This window comes from Vipera ursinii (genome assembly GCF_947247035.1).
Source record: "Vipera ursinii genome assembly, chromosome: 1".
Taxonomy (NCBI): Eukaryota; Metazoa; Chordata; class Lepidosauria; order Squamata; family Viperidae; genus Vipera; species Vipera ursinii.
In genome coordinates, this window is record NC_139512.1 from 270,681,203 (window position 1) to 270,703,209 (window position 22,007).

The 22,007-nt window shown below is 44.3% G+C and overlaps 1 protein-coding gene across 3 annotated transcripts in view; it reads left to right on the top strand.

Moving 5' to 3' along the window:
- UTRN (utrophin) overlaps window positions 1-22,007 on the top strand; it is a 386,201-nt gene that overhangs the window by 360,077 nt on the left and 4,117 nt on the right. For all 3 annotated transcript variants that reach the window (XM_083373856.1, XM_083373857.1, XM_083373858.1), the window contains 2 exons: window positions 3,392-3,500; window positions 5,488-5,580. In XM_083373856.1, the coding sequence (XP_083229982.1) occupies window positions 3,392-3,500; window positions 5,488-5,580 (202 nt within the window). The remainder of the gene's footprint in view (window positions 1-3,391; window positions 3,501-5,487; window positions 5,581-22,007) is intronic.

Sequence of the window (22,007 nt, forward strand, 5' to 3'; positions counted from 1 at the left end):
GGGTCTCTGGGCCAGGGCAGTGGGGGCCGTTCCCTCACTGTTTCCAGGATGGCTTTGCGGGCCGCATGAAACCACTTTGCGGGCCGGATCCGGCCCCCGGGCCTTGTGTTTAACATGTCTGCCATAGAGCCAAGGGTTGACCTCTTTACAGAAGGCCAGGACCCCTCTGCGGAAAGGATGTTCCATAATGTGGAAAAGCCTTGGACGGGGTCTGCAGCACATCCTTCCTATAATCCCCAGTGAGATTTGCTTTTAAAAAGTGGTTTCCAAATGTTCTTCCATGAAGGAACAACTAGGAAAATTTAGAAAAGTATCCAAGGGAAGAAGGATCAGAATGAATAAATGCTTACTGGTCGCATGTATTGTCAGCCTCACATTATCTGGCAGTAGAGTTATTTCACTATTGAGATTTTGAGAGTGAAGAAAATAGAAACGTGGTGGAGCTTCAGTTAGTCTGAAGCAAAAAAAATAACTGATCAGACTACCCACCAAACCCTAAATGCCGCCGGTTAGGGAGTGCCAGCGGGTGACCCCCAGAGGGAGGACATTTTCTGTGGGCGCACCTGCCCTTTGGAATGATTTACCTGTGGAACTCCGGACCGCCCCCGATCTGCGTTCATTTCGCCGGGACCTGAAAACCTGGCTTTTTGATCTATCAGGCCTGGACTGAAGGGGTTTTAGCTTTTTAAATATTGTTTTAATTCTTGGGCTTTAATTAATTTAATTCATTTTAATTTTATATTATCTTTTTATATTGTCTTTTATATGCTGCCCTGTAAACCGCCCTGAGTCCTTCGGGAATAGGGCGGTATAGAAAACTAATTAAATAAAATAAATAAATAAATAAATGCGTTGGCCCCTGTAAGCATTTTTATTCTCCCTTCTGTTAATTCATAGAAAAAAAAACAAAAAACAAGAAAGGATATTGTTTGTGTGACTTTCTTATCTTTTGTTACTATTAATAATAGAAAAACCCGTTTATTCTGAAATATGTGAATCCAGTTCCAGTTTAACTCTTCTCCTGTATTTGAGGCATTGAACTAGTCTACAAATTTCACTTTTTTCATAGTGCACAGCAAGCATTTTGTAACAGCCTTTTTTCAGGCTGTTTGTGCAACTTGTGGAAGCATTAATATGCATTGTTCTTTAAAGTGCCTATTTGTGAGACTGTTCAGTTACATTTCTTTTCAAGTTTTAAAATGGACTATGTGGTGACAGGTTTTACGTAACCTTGTGGCTTGTGCTACTGTTTGTTTTTCTAATATTTTATTTGCAAATCATTCTCTTTTTTAAAAAAAAGATTTCTTTGTGAATATGATATATTGACTGAAGAGTGTTGATTAGATTAATAACCTATCAAGTGTGTATTCTTTCAGAGCTGGGGGGGGGGAAACTAATTGAGCTGGTGGTATCAAAGAGGATACTGTTGGTAAGATTATTTTGAATCCCTGCATTTCATCATGTTGAAACTTGAAATTTCAGGCACAGTTTAAAGGTGTACTTGTTATTTTTATTTCAATAAGCCCAAGGGATTGATGGTTCCATGACATTTGGCCACTGTGTTCAAAATACTCAGTTCAAAGTCAGACTGAGAGATGAAGTAGAGTTGCACGTGGGAGCTTCATAAAGACATGTTAAAAATAGAAAATCTAATAAAATCATAAAAGTCTTAACTAAATCCTTATGAAAATCTGGAAGCTTGCAGATCAAATACATTTATTAATACAAAGACAAGGAATAACAAAAATAGGCTATAAGTAAATTAACCATTGCTTATATGGTATTGGAATCAGTTGAGTTTGTCAAAAAAATCAAAGAAAAATATTTTGTGAATTCATGTCAGCTTGAAGAAAGAATGAGACTAAGGGGATTCATCAGCTCATTCTTTGCTGAGAATTGCTTTATAATATGGAACATCTATTTAGTATGACATGAAATTTGCAGGAAGAGCCATCAAAAAGATACTCATAGAAATAACTTTTTAAATTAGATAATGAAAAACACTTCTGCCAACCTAGCAGTTCGAAAGCATGTAAAAATGCAAGTAGAAAAATAGGGACCACTCCGGTGGGAAGGTAAAAGCGTTCCGTGCGCCTTTGGCGTCTAGTCATGCCGGCCACATGACCATGGAGACGCCCTCGGACAAGCGCTGGCTCTTTGGCTTTGAAACGGAGATGAGCACCGGCCCCTAGAGTCGGAAACGACTAGCACTGTCAGAATCCATTTATATCATATTCATTAATGTATGTTTAAAACATTATTCCATGGATTCTGCCATCTCCCGAAGAGAAGAGAATGAATGTGTATTAGGTATTAGGCATTTCAAAGGAAAGGAGAAGCCTTTTGAACTGGGGAAACAAAAGGGAGGGCTAGCATCTGGCTTGTGTCACGGAAGAGAGCAATAAACATGAAAGGTCCTAAGTTCCTTTTTTCCACGAGAGGGATGATACGAGAAAAAGGATGGGGGACTGACCAAATGGGGCTAAGGGGGGTTAAACCGGGAACTCTATATAAGGGTTAGTTCATGGAATAATATTAAGTCCTGTCTCATTTCCTACAACCAAGCATGTCATAGTAAAGATTCTTTTTGGAATAGACTTGACTCCAAGAATATTGTCTTCCTAAGACGTGGTTTGGGGTGGGTCCTGACAAGCAGGCATATGCGGGGGAACCTTTACCTTTACCTTTTTAGAAAACCTACAGTATTGTAAATAAGTGTTTCTCAATGACTGGGGAATTCTGGGAGTTGGAGTCCACAACTCTTCAAGTTGCCAAAGTTGAGAAATACTGCTAGAGACAATGGATCCCAACCTTTCTAGCTCTGCAGACCCGTGGCAGCTGCACGGGGGGGGGGGAAGAAGGGATGGGTTTGGCTCCTTGAGCCTGCCGCTTGCACAAGTGGGGCTTTGCATGCCGTCTACTGCATGCATGGCCTGGTTCCCAATGGCCTCAGACTGGTTCCCAATGGGCCACAGGCCGGTTGGGGACCCCTGGCTAGAGAGAGATGTCACTTGCATTGGTACTGCTATTCTGCTCTGCTCTGACTCTGGACTCTACACATCCTTGAAATGTTCCAAAAATGCAAAAGCCAACACAGGATTCAGCTTACATCAAAACTGTTATGAAGTCTGTTAAAAGTCCAATACATGTGTTCATTGCCAATTGAACAAACCGATTTCCAGCATGACACTGTGGGATAGGGGGAGAACCTGCAGGTTCAGTGAGTAAAACCTACTGTATCTCTATCAAAAGCTTGCTCCGCTTTATGGGATCTGATTCATTTCAATCCTGGATATTGACTACTACAAAGTCCATTTTATTAAATTTGAACAGATATTTAATGTACGCTCTGGTACATTCAAATTAACTTCTTTCCACCTCTAATTTATAGCCTGAAACAGATTCCAGGGTTAATGGAGGCTGTTCTAATGCATCACCTCAGCAATCCACCCTGGGATATTCATCTGATCAGGATGCTAGTTCACAGTTTAATCAGACAGGTAAGTCACTAATACGTGCACAGCTAGTAGTGTTATATTTCCCTTGAATGAGTTTCCAAAGTCTATTTAGTTATAAGATTAATGCTAATCAAAATGTCTGCTGAGATCTGAGATATCTTGCCATTGTGTATTCAGGTTGAAATTAGACTTATGGGACGACCCCATTTCTGTCTCAAACCCCCTCCACACACACACAGTTTGCCTAATGCAATAACAGAAATAAATGTTTTTCTTTGATGCCACGAGCATTTCTTCTTAGAATTAGAAAGTTAATGTACAAAAAACTAAGTAAGAATGTACTACATAAACTGCTTAGTGCAATACATTATTATCCGAGTCAGGTATTCAATTTATTCATAGGAAAAAGTATAATTACTTGTATGAAATTTGTTATTCAAAACAACAAAGTTTCATACTTTGGCTGAAAGATTCATAACTTTTCTGAATTAGGAAAAAAAACCCATTATTCATTCATTTATCATTTTGGCCACTATAAAGTAGTTTTAACCATTGTAAAGCCCTTTGGGCATCTTACAAAAATTTAATATAAAACAATGAAATATTAAGAAGAATGTAACAGCTAAGTAGATAAAACGGCCAACAAACCAAAACCCGTCAATTGAATATGTCACTACTGAATGTTCAACAATTGTAAAATGATCCCATTAAAGTCAGGCCACAGGCATGACAAGTAAAACAATTACTGTGTTATGGTTACCTCGTGATGATAGATGACTTTGATTTTATTGTAATAGTTGAGATTAAAAATAACTTTAAAAGGGTGAGGTTGAACTTTTTAATTAAGTACAAACATTGATGTTGAAAATGCCTATGAAAAGGATATATTCTTTTTGCATCTCACTCCTGTCAAGCTCTGAAATTACTACAGATGTTTCCACAGCCTAGAGCTGCATAGAGGTTCCAGTCCCATTTTTGCAGGTCCTGGAATTACACTAAATAATGCTGCCAATATTCATAGCAAAAGAAAAAACTTTGGCTCTGTGACTTTTAATCTTGTAAAAAATTTTTTAAAGGTGGACTCCAGTATTATTTGCACAACTGCTGTTCATGCATACACCAGTCTCTCAAAAATTGTAAACACCCAAGCCAAGCCTTCCAGTACTTGCATGTTTTTTGCAGTCTTTGTAAGTTTGTAGGTGAGAGAGTATGGATGGACAGAAGGATGAGTAATAGGTGGCTAAACAGTTGGATGGATGGATAGTTGACTAGATGGTTGAATGGATGGTTGAATATGTGGATGGATGGATGGATGGATGGATGGATGGATGGATGGATGGATGGATGGACCGATGGCCGGCCAACTGGCCAGGCAGATAGATCAGCTTCTACTAGCCACAAAATAGTCCAGATTATGAAATGAGTGCAGATGAATACCCCAGAAGTATTTTAGAGCCTTAGGGAAGCTAGAGAACAAGGAGTCAGCCATTGCCTTCAGCTACCTCAGCTTTAAGGCATACAACTGATTCCATACTTTTGTGCTCCTGAAGGCAAGGAACATGCATCATCTATATGGGGTCATTTGGCAGTCAGGACTACTGCTTTTTGTTTTTCCTCTTCTTTATTTAAAATATGGAGGTTCTAATCATTGGCCATTTGGGCACTGAGGCTTTCTGCTAAATACATTGACTTGAAATACAGAGCCATTTTGCATGTATCACCTACTTGATAAAACTGCAATATTACCACAACTAATTGCCTTGGTAAAAGTTCTGTCTAATATTATTGCAGCTTTATAGTTCAGATATGAGAAAAAGGATTATATTGATACTTTTAATTTTTATTCCTCTCTATCCAAGCCCTTATCAATGAGCCATTCTTGCCTAACAAATCAAAGATTTCAATTAGTGAAATTCTTTTTTAATTTTTTTCTTAAAACATAACTATAATAGGGGTAGGTGGAAACAGCTTTTGGGATTTTAAATACTATTTTTTACTAAAGTAGTTGCATATTTTGTTCTCTTTAAAGGTGTAGATGACTTGCTAGTCCCGCCTCATCATACTAGTACAGATTTAACAGAGGTCATGGAACAAATCAATAGCACATTTCCAGCTTGCCGCTGTAAGTATTCAACATAGCAAGCCAAAAATCTGCTGAACTTGAATACAATTGCCTATTTGAAAGGCAGTCATTTAATGTTCTCTCCAGCCTGGAATCAACTGGCAACAGTTACTTTTGGAAAAATATTATAGGGCAATGCATTACTCCATAAAGATCTGAAACTTTGTTTCTAAAAAAAACCCAAAACCTTTATTTTCATTACACAGGAAAGGTATATGACTAAACAGCTTATAAAAAATCATAAATTTCCAGAATTTAGCTATGTTAGCCTGTTGAAGCAAATGCAACAGAACTGAAACACATTTCTTATAGCGTATACATTAAAATGCTTTCTAAATGACATGATGCATGACACAGAAATTTAATAAATAAAAATAAATATTTTTGTCTGAATATGGAAGCCGCATAAATAAGGCTGGCCTTGATTAAGAGAGGTGGGACTATTCATGACCAAGAATACAACATGTAGATGAAAGAGTAGGGAACCCTACAGTACTCTTTCAGTGTGCCTTAGTGCTGCAAGTACTTTGATATTATCTAGGGGGGGGTGTTCCCAAATTTTTGTAAGCCTAGAATGCCAACTGATCTCTTAGCCTGCTAATTAATCACCCAAAAAAGAGAACAAATGTCAGCCCTTTGAGAGGTAGGTAGACTAAACCAGGAAACCTTTATTATAAGTTAGAGTTATAAACCTTGCAAGTTTTGATGGGTCTCCCCCACTCCTGCCTTAACGTTTTAATATCGACTTAGCACTTTTTAACTTTTTATTACATTGTAAGCCACCCAGAGTTGCTTTCACGAAAACTAGAGCAACTCAAGTCGTGAGTCAGTTTCTCAAATTACATTTCTGCCTTGAACTCAATTATATTTTGCCTCATTGTTTTCTTTGTTCTTATTCCTGTTCCTCAAGAATACCCTAACAGCCCAATGCATCAACTTAACATTGCTAGCGTGCTTTGCTTAATGCCCATGTTGAAGAAAATGCCTAGTGATGAACATTGTAAACACCAAAAAGCTTAGGTACCTTGAGCAAACAGTATGGTCAGAGGAGAGTGGATCTTCTCATATTATAGAAAAACTTCTTATCTAGATCAGGGGTGTCAAACTGCCGCCCCACGGGCCGGATGTGTCACGTGGAAGCCACTCCCACCAAAGGGGAAAAAGTCGTGACATGTCACATGATGTGGCAAGTTTGACACTCCTGATCTAGATAGATATGCAATCTGTGTTGGCTCAATCCAGATTTGTTGCTTTTTTAATATGCAGAATGTCAACTTATATAACCAGCTTCTAAGAAATGTACTTTATGCAATTGATGTAACCTGTAGCTTGATTCTTGTACTAGTTTGAAATGCTATAATTCAGTAAAAGATATACACAGTACGTCACATATCTTTTTATTTGTATGATTGTGTACATCCATATCCTTGACGTAGAATAGCTAATAACCTTGGCCATCTGTTCAAGAAGAGGTCTTCTAGCAGCAGGAAAGCACACACTTAACCTTTATTGCAAGTATCACAAAATTGTGTGCCAAGAATTCTGCATAAATACCAATTTACTTTTTTTTCTGTTCACACAACTTCTCTTTAATAGAAAAAGTAGGTGGGTCAGGAAGTTTTATAATACTGTTCCCCCCATGCAGAGTTTCAGTTAATGAACTTTGTTGCATTTAATGAGATACTATTAATTTAGCTGGTGATTACATGCTTTCAATGCACTTTAGTGCTGCATGTACTTTGTTATTATCTAGGAGCCCCAAATTTTTGTAAGCCTAGAATGCCAGGTGATCCCTTAGCCTGCCAATTAATCACCAATCTGTGAAGTCTAGATAAAGCAATTATTGAGTCCCACATGAGTTTTCACTTTTTTTCTCAGCTGAAAGTTATTTTTTTATCTCCCATTGTTTTCCCTCCAAATACAGTTTTCTTTTTTAAAAAAAAAATTGAATCCACCAAATTGAATTTTTAACCTCCTTTTGAATTGTGTTCTCATTATGACAACCGATTAAGGTGCTGCTTGGGGTATGAATTTTTTATTATGTTTTCCAACAAATACACAAGAGATGATCAACTAAGATAATGCAGATCTGCAGAAGATAGAATGTAAAGTTGCCTCATTCTGCACAGCAACAGAAACAAATCTGCTTCATAAGTTTGATAGTGCATAATGACAAATTTATGCATTCCTGTTAGTGTTTTACTAATTGTTCATTCTCCATTAGATAGGTGATTACTTTATTCTTCCCTAGGGTGATTTATTCTGATCCTTAATAGAGTGCATGAACACATACATAATAATTATTATACGTAACTTGCATTGTCAATCTTTATTTTAAGTTGACCTGACATTCATTGAGAACTTATGTTTGTTTCTAATTCAATATCAATTTTGTACTGCTCTCTTTGAAATCATAAAAGCAAATGCATTTAATATTCATAAAATTAAACCATTTAAGGTACACAATCCTATGCAAAATAACTGAGATAAAATCAAATTTAATTATGTATCATGTTGTTTGTAGTTGTGCTCTGCTCTGCTATACTCAGTTATAAGTTATAAGAATACAGTCAGACTGTATTCAACTCCAGTGGCGTAGCGTGGGTTGTCAGCACCTGGGGCAAGGCAAGTAATTTGCGCCCCCTAACCCGTGGATTTTAGCTCTCAAGTCTCTTCCACTAGCTCAGGAATTCTGGGAGTTGAAGTCCATGAGTCATAAAAGAGCCAAGGTTGCCTACCCTTGAGTTAGGTTCAAGGCAAAAAAGGGTCTCTGGAGAAGAGGGAAAATGCTAGTTTAAAACTGAAACAAGGCAACTTTAAGGTGCCTCAGCTGTGATTTAGGATGAGACAAAGAGAGGACATGGCGTTGAAAATGGTTAATGGGGCATGTTTGTTCCACTCTTAGTGGATGTCAAGATAAACCCCACGAGAGAATGACCTTACAACAGATGTGAATAGGCTTGGACTACGTTTGTAGATTGAGTGCATACATCACATGGAGCGATGATGGGCTTCATCAAGATTTATGATCCCACAATTGGCTAGTTTTCTCCATCTTGTCCTAAACCCTGGATACCAACCACGGTTTATGGCTTAGCATGTGGTGTGGGGTGACCCAACATGTTAGGCGACAAACAATGACTTCCAACTTACAATGCCTCAGCTTCCCAAGGTTATTCCAAAGCCGGAAAAGCCAACCAACCCACCCTGCAGCTTTGCCTGCTTAGGCTGAACCCCAGGAGTTCATACTTGCTGTGGCGCCTGACCTATTTTCTGCCCAGACGCTGCTTATCCAAGCCAAGCCGCCTCCTTCTCTTTGGCACCTCGCCCCAAAGATTCGCCGGACTGGCTGGAAACTCTCGCTGCTGGCGACGTGTGTCGGGGGGGCATCCTGATCGCCTCCTGCAGGGGGAACCGAGTGGCCACATAGAGTCAATACGGCAGGAGGAGGAGGAGAAGGAGGAGGAGGAGGAGCAGCAAGCAGCCGCAGGTGCAGTTGTTACCTTTACCTCCGGGAAAGGAGACGGGGGCGGGAGCTGGGTCGGGGGGTGGCAGGCTTGCAGGTTGAGAGCCAAGCGGAGGAGAGCGGAGGAAAGAGAGGGAGGCGAGACACCGCCAAGCCTCCCCACCCCCACCCGAGAAAGGAGGCGATCCGCAGCCGCGAGAGGACGGGATCCCGCTCTGGCTGGGCGCAGCGAATGCGGTTGCTTTCTATGCTCCGCCCACTCGCTCGCTCCTCCAACCCTCAGTGAAGCAGAATCGTCCCCCTCCGGCGAGCTTAATGGGCGCTCCCCCAGATGTTGCGCCCGGTGCGGCCGGCCCCCCCTGCACCCCCCATGCTACGCCACTGTTCAACTCTCTTAAATATTTCCCATCTCTCATATAAATTTTCTTCCTACTTGCAGAACTATCATACACTTTACAACCTAGTTAGAAAGCAAATTAAAATTCAGCTACTTGAATTGGTCCCTGGGGTTTATTATTTTTTCTGATAATTATTCAAATTTTATTCTAATTTAGGATATGGAGTTCTGATTCTGAACAAGTATTATTAGATAGAAATGTGGATTGATTGTGGTTAAAAATATTTATCAGATTCAAACTTTTCATTATCTCTTTGGCGATGGTATTTAGAACAAGCTATTTGGAAAGACTTACACAAGGTCAAAACACATTTTCATATTCTCCACATGCTTAAGGGATTTTCCCTTTGAAACTAGTAGTTTTAACACCTGACACATGCATGCATGTTCCATCTTTTCTCCAAAACCTATGCTAAGAGGTGACTGGATGAAGGATAAGGATTAATAAGGATCAAGAAAAAAGGAAGAAGACACAACTAAGATCAAGATGGAGTGATGAAGAGCAGAAAGCAGCAATCCCAAAGTTGACAAGCTATGATAGCAAAGTCAGTAGGCGTTACAGCATCCTCTGTGCAATGGGAAAACTCTTGCCGGTTGTGTTAAAGGCAAAACCTTGTTTGTAATAAACATTACAATAACAACAGACAGCTATTTTTTTAATGTACAGCTTCTTTTCTCAGGTTAATGGCATGCAGTTCCTAGTAATCAGCCTGTGATAACTGTGGCTCCCAACAAATTAAATTTAATGAAAGCAGAGTCCCTCCAGGAAGACCCTCTACAGTGAACTGTTACTTTCTAAAATATAATGGGCTGAAATGCTTTGTATTACATTAACTGGCACCCACAGGAATAACATAAAGGTCCATTATGCTCAGTAGTGTTGTGACTCAGGGCCAGCCTGTGGGTCCGACAGCCGGCTCCGACGTATCGGAGGACTCAGATGAGGGGGAGGAGGGAGACGAACCGGCTGATGATGGTTTGGAGGCTTTGCAGAGTCCTCAGCCGGGGACCTCTTCTCAGCTGCGTGAGCCCGAGAGTGCGGAGGATGATGACCCACAGCTGTCCCTGTTCAAGGACGCCCGACGCAGGAGGCAGTCGAGCAGGAACAAACAAAGAAAGGCTATGGGACTCCTCGGGAGGAGGCACAGGGAGACCACGCCCTGAGCTCTCTATAAAAGGAGTGTTTGGGGAGGGGCTGGTTGCTGAAAGCAACTTTTCCGCTTGAGAAGACAAGCTCTAGTGTTTTTGTTAACTGCGTAATTAAATCTTGGCAGAAGCCTTTTAGCCTTGGACGCTCTCCAGTCTCTTCTTTCTGATAAGGGGTTTGTTAGAAGAGGGCTGGTTCAGAACAGTTTGCTTTCAGCCTCCCACCCCTTACAACTACGATGGAGCAGCTTCTTGCCGAGAATGCTCAGCTCACCCAGCAACTCACTTTGCTGGCAGCTCAAGTGGGGCAACTACAAGCCCAGGTACATGCTGCACCCCCACCCAGGAGGAAATGTCAGATAGCTATGCCGGATAAATTTGCTGGCAATCCAGAACTGTTTCCTGCCTTCCTGGGACAATGCCAGCTTTTTATCAGCGTGAGAGCAGCTGATTTCCCCACTGACCGAGATAAGGTGGGTTTCGTGTTGAGCCTTCTGTCGGGAGATGCAGCTCGTTGGGGCACGCCTCTGTTGGCACAGCCTAGCCCTTTGTTGGATAACTTTGGGGGGTTTTGTGACCATATGCGCCTCATGTATGAGGACCCAATTAAGGCGCAGACGGCCACCCGACGCCTGAAAGCTTTGAGGCAGGGTCAGCGCCCCCTACAGGCCTACATCAGCGATTTCCGGCTGCTTAGCCAGGATTCCGCCTGGAATGAGGCTGCGCTCGTGGATGCCTTCCAGGATGGCTTGTCGGAGGAGATGTTGGATGAGCTGGCCCGCGTGGACATTCCCTCAGACCTGAATGGGCTGATCCATCTTTGTCTGCGGATCGATGCCCGGCTGCAGCAGCGAAAGAGTCGCCGTGCCACCCCACAGACCCCTGCCGCTCCTGTTGTGCGTGAGCCCCCAGTCCAGAGGGAGGAGCCAATGGAGCTGGGTGCCGCCAGGTCCCGTCTATCGGAGACGGAAATGGACAGACGACGATCGGGGGGGTTGTGTTTTTACTGTGGGGACCCTGGACATTTGGCTGCTTCTTGCCCGAAGAAGCGTCAGCGGGCGTCAGTGATCAAGCCTGCCCCGAGAAAGTCCCCTGCTTTGCTGTCGGGAAACGGCCCGAGCCCGATCTAGACGGTGTGAAAGATCGGGCGACCCACAACGACCACGCCGAGCGACGCCGTTCCGACGGTGCCTGTGAACCTCCACGGCATTTGATTCTGGAGGCACGTCTGATCCTTCCTGGCAAGCCAGAGGGGATTCCGGTCCATGCCTTAATTGACTCTGGGGCTACCACTAACTTTATGGATTCGGCCTTTGTGGCCAAATGGGCTGTTCCCCAGTGTCCAGTGGATCCGCCCATGCTTGTGGAGACCATCGATGGTCGAGTGCTCCTGTCCGGGCCTATTACGGCCGCCACGCAACCCGTGTGTATGGCCATCAGTACCCATGTGGAGGCCATTCAGTTCTACGTCACTTTGGATCTGCACTTCCCCGTGGTCTTGGGACTGGCGTGGCTCCGGGCGCATGATCCACAGATCTATTGGTCTCAGAACTTGGTCACCTTCCCAAGTTTGCAGTGCGTGGACCACACCCGCCATATCTGTGCCGGCCAGGTGGAGGGTTCCCCAGGGGTTTCCTTGCCTCCCGAACTGTCCGACTTTGCTGACGTGTTCAGCGAGTCAGAGGCGGACCAATTACCCCCGCACAGGCCCTACGACTGCTCCATTGACCTAGTCCCTGATGCGCCTCTCCCAGTGGGGCGTTTGTACTCCATGTCGGAGCCCGAGTTGGCTGCATTGCGGGACTTCCTGACAAAGAATTTGGCTCGTGGTTTCATCCGGCCCTCGTCCTCGCCAGTGTCTGCGCCCGTGCTCTTCGTCAAAAAGAAGTCGGGCGAGTTACGGCTTTGCTGTGACTACCGGAAACTCAACGCCATCACGGTGCGTAACCGCTACCCGCTGCCCCTCATCCCCGAGCTCTTGGACCGACTCCGGGAGGCTAAGATCTTCACGAAACTGGACCTGCGTGGAGCTTACAACCTCGTCAGGGTTCGGCCGGGTGATGAGTGGAAGACGGCGTTTGGTACTCGCTATGGACATTTCGAGTACACGGTGATGCCGTTTGGCTTGACCAACGCCCCCGCTGTGTTTCAGCATTTTATGAACGATATCTTTCGGGATCTGTTGGACCAGTTTGTCGTGATTTACCTGGACGACATCCTGATTTACTCCCCGTCGCGTGAAGCGCATCATCAGCATCTCCGTCAGGTCCTGCAGCGCCTCCGGGAACATCGGCTGTTTGCCAAGTTGGAGAAGTGCCAGTTCTACCAGGTGACCATCGATTTCCTGGGTCACCGCATTTCTCCTGAGGGCATCGCCATGGAGCCGAGTAAAGTCGAGTCGTTGCAGAGTTGGCAACCCCCGCGTCGCGTGAAGGACGTTCAGCGACTCCTTGGATTTGCCAACTACTATCGGACATTCATCCCTGGCTTTGCTGCCTTGACAGCCCCCCTCACCCGGCTCCTGCAGAAGAAGACTCGGTTCCAGTGGAACGCCCCCGAACAACAGGCGTTCCAGGCTTTGAAGGACGCCTTCATGAAGGAGCCCATCTTGAAACATCCCGACCCGCAATGGCCGTTTGTCGTGGAGGCGGACGCCTCCGACATTGCCATTGGGGCTGTGTTACTCCAGGCGACGACGCCCAGCGGTACCCTTTTCCCTTGCGCGTATCACTCTCGGAAATTGAACCCCTCGGAGCGCAACTATACCATCTGGGAGAAGGAGCTGCTGGCCATCAAGGCGGCGTTCGAGGCTTGGAGGCATCATCTGGAGGGGGCGCGGCATCAGATCGAGGTCCGGACGGACCACAAGAATCTGGAAAGCCTGCAGACCGCTCGGAATTTGAATCAACGCCAGATCCGGTGGTCCCTCTTCTTTGCGAGGTTTGACTTCCGGGTGCGGTACATACCAAGCGGGCACAACCAGAGAGCGGATGCTCTGTCCAGAAAGCCCGAATACACCCGAGCGGAAGACAAGCTTCCGCCCAGGACAGTGATCCCCGTCGAGTCTTTTGCTGCGGTGCGGGAGCCGGTGGATATACGGGCTCGGATCCGGGAGGCGCAGCAGCAGGAGGCGTGGGTGGCTCAGCGGAAGGAAGAGGTGGGGCCAGATTCGCCTTGGTCGGTCGCGGATGGACTCCTGTATTATCGTGACCGGCTCTATGTTCCAGGAGGGCCACTCAGGGGACTCGTCCTCAGCCAGTGTCATGATAACCCGGCTGCGGGGCATTTTGGCCTGTTCAAGACTCTGAACTTGGTCTCCCGTACTTTTTGGTGGCCCCGAGTCCGACACGATGTCCAGTCTTATGTCACCTCCTGCATTCCTTGCAGGCAGGCCAAGTCAGCGACAGGGGCCCCGCCTGGTTTACTGCAGCCCTTGCCAACACCCAAGAGACCCTGGGGGGCTGTGTCCATGGACTTTCTGACGGATCTACCCCCATCCTCCGGCTTCACGACAGTGTTTGTGGTGGTGGACATGCTGACCAAGATGGCGCACTTCATCCCTTGTCGCGGCTTACCGTCAGCTCGCGCCACTAGTCGCATGTTCATCCAACAGGTGTTCCGGCTGCACGGCCTTCCCGATAGAGTCGTCTCCGATAGGGGGGCCCAGTTTACAGCCCGCTTCTGGCAGGAGTTGATGCGGGCGTTGGACATTAAGGTTTGCCTCTCGTCCGCGCATCATCCACAAACCGACGGGGGTACCGAGAAGGTCATCGGCATCTTAGAGCAGTATCTGCGCTGCTATGTTAACCTGCAGCAGGACAATTGGGTGGACTATTTGGCCATAGCCGAGTTTGCCTTTAACAACTCGCAGCACACCTCCACGCAGATGACACCGTTCTTGGCCAACGTGGGTTATCACCCCCGGTTTTTCCCCCTTTCTCCCGTGGACTCATCGGAGCCGGCAGCGAACGAATTTATGACGGACTTACAGGCGATCCATCGGTTGGTGCGACGGCAGCTGGAGAAGGCCAAGGCCGACTACAAGAGGTTCGCCGATCGGTCGAGAAGGGATACGCCTCCACTATCGGTGGGGGATCGGGTCTGGCTGTCCACCAGGAACCTACCATCCACTCGGCCGGCGAGGAAGCTGGATCACCGTTACCTTGGACCGTTCCCAGTCGAGGCCGTCATCAATCCGGTCGCCTATCGTTTAACTCTGCCACGTTCCCTGCGCGTGCACCCCGTCTTCCATCGGTCCTTGTTGGTCCCCGAACAACCGGCCTGTCCACTTCGCCAAGCGGAACCTCCCCCATCAGGAACTCGTGATGGAGGCAGCACCCCCGAGTACGAGGTCGCCAGCATCAGGGATTCCCGCTGGCTGAAAGGTCGCTTCCAGTACCTGATCGAGTGGAAAGGGTACGGGCCGGAGGACTTCACATGGGAAGACGCGACCGCCGTTCATGTCCCTGCGTTGGTGACTGCTTTTCACGAACAGTTCCCATCCCGACCGCATCCGGATCGGCAGACCCGGGGGAAGGGCCCTGCGGTGCGGGATAGTGTTGTGACTCAGGGCCAGCCTGTGGGTCCGACAGCCGGCTCCGACGTATCGGAGGACTCAGATGAGGGGGAGGAGGGAGACGAACCGGCTGATGATGGTTTGGAGGCTTTGCAGAGTCCTCAGCCGGGGACCTCTTCTCAGCTGCGTGAGCCCGAGAGTGCGGAGGATGATGACCCACAGCTGTCCCTGTTCAAGGACGCCCGACGCAGGAGGCAGTCGAGCAGGAACAAACAAAGAAAGGCTATGGGACTCCTCGGGAGGAGGCACAGGGAGACCACGCCCTGAGCTCTCTATAAAAGGAGTGTTTGGGGAGGGGCTGGTTGCTGAAAGCAACTTTTCCGCTTGAGAAGACAAGCTCTAGTGTTTTTGTTAACTGCGTAATTAAATCTTGGCAGAAGCCTTTTAGCCTTGGACGCTCTCCAGTCTCTTCTTTCTGATAAGGGGTTTGTTAGAAGAGGGCTGGTTCAGAACAAGTAGATGGCATGGCACTGACTTTTTCCCTCAGTTAGAAGGGCATTTATTTTGCACTCTTGAATGCATGTGAAATGTAGAAAGTAACACCAAAAGCCTATCTAGCCAGCATCCTATTTATCCCATTGTTCAACTAAATTTGATATATAACAAAATGCTACTGGCTTTTCTTTACTGTTGAACCCAGAGTTGGTATATAGCTAAAGGTAAAGGTTCCCCCGCACATGCGTGCTAGTCGTTTCCAACTCTAGGGGCCGGTGCTCATCATTTCAAAGCCGAAGAGCCAGCGCTTGTCCGAGGATGTCTCCATGGTCATGTGGCCGGCATAACTAGACGCCAAAGGCACACGGAACGTTGTTACCTTCCTACCGTAGTGGTCCCTATTTTTCTACTTGCATTTTTACGTGCTTTCAAACTGCTAGGTTGGCAGAAGCTGGGACGAGTAACAGGCGCTCACTCTGTTACGCGGCACTCGGGATTCGACCCGCCAAACTGCCGACCTTCTGATCGACAAGCTCAGCGTCCTAACCCACTGAGCCACCGCGTCCCTAAATGGTATATAGTTATTACAACTCTAATAATTATATTCTCCACAAACCCATCTAGTATTCCTTTAAAATAGCGATCGTAAAGATTTCATGGCAGTGAATCTCATAGATTATTCTTTAAGCTATTGAAGTATATCTTTTTAGTCTTTATGAAATCATTCATCGTTGTTTAGCTTCATTGGATGAGATTTTGTATTGTGCATTGCAGTATTTGTTTGTAGAGGTCATTCAAGTGATATTTTGAAAATGCTTTTCCTGTACAACAGTTCATTCAGGGACCGTTCTAAGTTACCACGGCACTGAAAAAAGTGACAGATGACTGTTTTTTACACTTATAACCATTGAAGGATCCCCACGGTCACATGCTCCAAATTCAGATGCTTAGCAATTGATTCATATTGGCGATGGTTGCCGTATCCCAGGGTCCTGTGATCATATTTTGCAACCTTCTAACAAGTAATGTCAATGGGGAAGCTGGTTCACTTAACAACCATATTACTAACTTAACAACTGCATGATTCACTTAACAACTATGACAAGAAAGGCCATAGGCAAAACTCATTTAACCAATCTATCACTTAGCAACAGAAATGTTAGGCTCAATTATGGTCATAAATCGAGGACTACTTGTATTCATTAAAACAAGCAAATAAGTTGCAGAGCCTCATCACCAACGAATAATGATGATGATGATGATGATGATGATGGAAGGGACTTTGGAGGTCATCTAGTCCAACCTCCTGCTCAGGCAGGAAACCCTATACCATTTCAGACATTTAAATGGCTGTCCAGTCTCTTCTTAAAGACTTCCAGTGTTGGAGCATTCACACCTTCTGGAGGCAGGTTGTTCCACTGGTTAATTGTTCTAACTGTCAGGAAGTTTCTCCTTTGTTCTAGGTTGCTTCTCTCCTTGATTAGTTTCCATCCGTTGCTTCTTGTCTTGCCTTCAGGCGCTTTGGAGAATAGCTTGACTCCCTCCTCTTTGTGGCAGCCCCTGAGATATTGGAACACTGCTATCATGTCCCCCCTCACCCTTCTCTTCATTAAACTACACAAACCCAATTCCAGCAACCGTTCCCTATATGTTTTAGCCTCCAGCCCCCTAATCATCTTTGTTGCTCTTCTCTGTACCCTTTCTAGAGTCTCGACATCTTTTTTACATCGTGGTGACCAAAACTGGATGCAGTATTCCAGGTGTGGCCTTACCAAGGCGTTGTAAAGTGGTATTAGTACTTCACTTGATCTTGATTCTATCCCTCTGTTAATGCAGCCTAGCACGGTGTTGGCTTTTTTGGCAGCTGAAGCACACTGCTGGCTCATATTGAAGTGATTGTCCACTAGGACTCTGAGATCCCTCTCACAGTTACTACTATTGAGCAAGGTACCACCTATACTATACCTGTGCATTTGATTTTTTCCTGCCTAAATGCAGAACCTTACTTTTTTCACCATTGAATTTCATTTTGTTAGATAGTGCCCAGTGTTCGAGTCTGTCAGGATCCTCCTGTATCTTAAGCCTATCTTCTGGAGTATTGGCTATTCCTGCCAGCATGGTGTCATCTACAAATTTTATGCTAGTGGTTACTTTACTCAGAATGAACTAAGGCCCTACAGTAATTGCTTAATAACCAAACCACAAAAACAGGAAGAGTAAAAAGGCTCTCTGAGGAAAAAAAGTGGAAACTGAAACCTTTTCCCACTTTGGAAGATTTCTAAATCTTTTCCTTGAAGTTCCTGCTCCTTATACACTTCTCAAGTATCAGCATTAAGCCTAAACTACCTATTCCACTTTAGAAATAGTTCTGTGCCTTTGATACTCTTTAAATGATAGGGTTTGCTCTTCTAATCATAGTGTGTGGAGAGCGAAGGCATCTTCATTCAGTAGTCCACTGTGATCAGAATGGAAATTAAACTACTCTCTCCTTCCCAGGGAGCTGAGGGGGGAAAAAGGGCATCAGTGAAAGTATCTCTCCAGAATATTTACTTTATGCACATAACACAATACTGTAATATATTAATGTTAAGTAGCGAGTGAGATCCTTACTGCATTTATTTAGAGCAGGGATGTCAAACTGCCGGCCTGCGGGCCGGATGCGTCACCAGGAAACCGCGCCCACCCCATTGCCGGCAATAGGGAAAGAGCTCCAATACGTCACGAGTTTGACATGTCTGATTTACAGTGTCTCTTCTTTGTTATTTCATACTTTGTAGAAGAAATTCTGTTCTGTTCAGAGGGCAGAATTGAGCCAGATGCTGAAGTTTTTGTGTATACATATAAAAACACATATATTAAGGAACAGGTCATTTAAAATGGGCATGTTTGCAGGACCGTCTGCTGCCAGGAAAGACTGCCCATCGCCCTGTGCGCTCACACAGGGAGGGCCTCCTCAGGGTGCCGTCGGCCAGACAATGTCGACTGGCGACCCCCATGGGGAGGGCCTTCTCTGTGGGGGCACCTGCCCTTTGGAATCAACTCCCCTTGGAACTCCGTTCCTTTCGTCGCGACCTTAAAACATGGCTTTTTCAACAGGCCGACCTGGACTGATGGAAGGGAGGTTTTCTTAATTTTGTTTTATTGTGTTTTTAATTGGACTATTTATGGGATAATTTGATTTAATACCTTTTAATGTTTGTATTTTGTATTTTTATCGTTGTTAGACTCCCTGAGCGGCATACAAATCCCATAAAAATAAATAAATAAATAAATAAATAAATATTCAGGGAAGTAGAATGGGAAAATGGGAATTTTCTTGCTTTCTTAATTTGCAGAACTATTTTTACAATTCTTATAATTCAGTAGAGGCAAAATTGATGCAGACTATATGTAAAATGATTCATATAACTAAACAAGCCCATCCCAAAGTTTATGCCAGGATTTTTCTAAGGAGTACTTTCTTGTTTGAGACAAGAGTTTCCATTAAAATTGATTAAAGACCGAAGTGACTTAATCTGGAGTTTCTAACACACCTGTCCCCACTTTATCCTGTTCTGGGAATTACAGTTTGAGAAAGATTCATATAACCAAACAGATGCAAAGAAAGCTAACAATGATAATCAAGGGGATTGGATTTAGGGATCTGGAAACATTTTCTCTTGAGAAAAAATGATAATTGAAAATGTAAACCTTATTTCTTCATATCTCAACTCTTAACTGTAAGAAAACCCACATTTCGAAGATATAATAAAGTGGTCTCAGTATCCTAGCATGAAAAAAAGATGAAAGTTCACATAAACAACAGGGACAATTTCTCCTTTAAAGAGAACAAGCTGGCAAAGAGTCCTTACTTTAAACGAAAGAACAATTAAATTTAAGGCCAAGTAATTAAGGGACACGGTGGCTCAGTGGGTTAGGAGGCTGAGCTTGTCGATCAGAAGGTCGGCAGTTTGGCAGGTCAAATCCGGGGTGCGCGTAACAGAGTGAGCGCCTGTTACTCGTCCCAGCTTCTGCCAACCTAGCAGTTCGAAAGAACGTAAAAATGTAAGTAGAAAAATAGGGACCACTCCGGTGGGAAGGTAACAGCGTTCCGTGTGCCTTGGCATCTAGTCATGCCGGCCACATGACCACAGAGACGTCCTCGGACAAGTGCTGGCTCTTCGGCTTTGAAATGGAGATGAGCACTGGCCCCTAGAGTCGGAAACGACTAGCATGCATGTGTGGGGGAACCTTTACCTTTAATTAAGTGACCCATGTTTTCATTTGGCAGATGTAACAACATTTACTTCAGCTAACATGAAAGATCATTCAAAACATTCTGTACAGTGATACTCTGATGGATTAATAGGTAAAATAGGTTACGTGATGTCAAGAAAATCAGTTTTAATGTAGTGGTTAAGATATCAGACTAAAAACCAGGAGGCTGTCAGCTCTACTCCCACCTTAGGGGGTGAGCCTGTGCCTGTCACTCTCAGTCCTAGAAAGAGGCAATGGCAAACCACTTCTAAAAAATCTTGCCAAGAAAACTTCAGGGAGTTGCCAGAAGTTAACACTGACTTGAAGGCATCCCTCCCCAATCTTATGAAATGAACACTTTTACAATAAGATCATTCAGGAGAGCAACAGTGGTATGGTGTGGTGCTTCATGGTGATCCAGAAGAGAGAGAGAGACTGTATGTGAAATCCATTCTAATTTCTTGGAAATACTGAATTAGCAATACCTTTTTAATGATGCTAACTTGTCCATTTCTTCAACCTTGGAGAAAATGAATGGTTAGAATCAGACCCTGTCATTTTGTTAAAAATAACACTGGCTTGAAAAAAAATAAGGTCTCTTCTACTTTTTCTCTCTTCTAGTCTGTTGAATGATTTTGCCCAATATGGATTCTTTTTAGAAAACCTCTTGCAGGCTATAACAATAACAAGATGCATTTCAAAAAAAGCTGCATAGAGTTAGAAGGGTACCGTTGTCTTGTCCCCATCTTTCATAATAAAATCACTATGTGATATCTGCTTCTGGAAAACTGCTCATTCAGGCTTTCCAGGCCTGTGTATATACAATGTCAGTAGCCACATACAGCCAGCGTACATTACATTGCAGGTACTCCTCAACTTATAAATGTCCAAAGTTCTGATGGACCTACCTGGGGTTTACTTAGGAACCAAATTCAAAGTTCTGATATCACCTCCCACCACACAGTCACATAACTGAACTTTGGGTGCTTGGCAACTAGACTGCAGACTCATGACATTTTTGGATGGTTTTGTCAAAAAATGGTAGTTACTTCAAATTTCTGGCAAACCCACACCCATAACAAACCGTTGATTTGCTTAATAACCACTGTGTTCACTGCAAAAATGCTCATAAAACCTATTTATGACCATTACGACTTAAGATTGTGATGGGCATAGGCTTTGTTAGGACTTTAAATTGAGGACTAACTGTATATCACTTGTAACATCATGTTTTCCTCTAGGGCTAGTGAATAGGAAGCCCATGCTTTGTAGTTGATTCTGGAGGTGATAAAACCAAAAAGAAGCTGTGGTGGGTAAGACTGCAAATTCTCCCTCCTCTGTGTTTGGAGATGGGAGAACTTATCTCTGAGGGGAAAAAAAGTGAAGATGGGTGCAGTTTATTGGGATTCTGGATCTAGTTCATTACACTTCTCATCATCCATTTTAAGATACTTTACGGATCAGCTTGAAGATGATGTATACATTTCATACCATAGCATCACAAATTAGAAAAGTAAATGAAGTCAACTTGCAAGGATAGAAATATGATTATTTATGGTGGCTTGATGGCTCAGTGGTTAAAGATTGCTGAGCTTGCCAGTTGGAAAGCTGACAGCCCAGGTCCAATACCCAAGCACTGTGTGACAGGGTGAGCTCCTGTTACTTGCCCCAGAGCTCCTGCCCACTTAGCTGTTTGAAATCATGCAAAAGCAAATAGATAAAGAGGAATCACTTTAGTGGGAATATAACAGTGTTCCATGCTGGCCACATGACTGCAGAAGAGTCTTTGGACAATGCTGGCTCCCGCGGCTAAGAAATGAAGATGAGCACTGCCCCCTAGAGTTGGACACAACTAGACAGGGGAAACCTTTACCTTTATTTTTATGATTATTTCATAAAATCTCAGGCTAGTCCTGGATTTATTGTGTCAGAGGCCCGAAGATATGAGAGACCTTAGGAAGGCTAAGAAGGGAATCTTTCCAGCAGAATGCCTGTTTAATCCACTTCACACTTTCCTATAGAACACAAGCCCCTGTGAACGCTTAGATCACCTTCAATTTAATGAACTAACACCAAATTAGTTCTGTATATTTAGAGCCAGCAGCCAGCATGCATGTGTGTTTTTGTAAAACAAAAAAGAAAAAGAAAGTGAAATATGAAAGTTACAATTG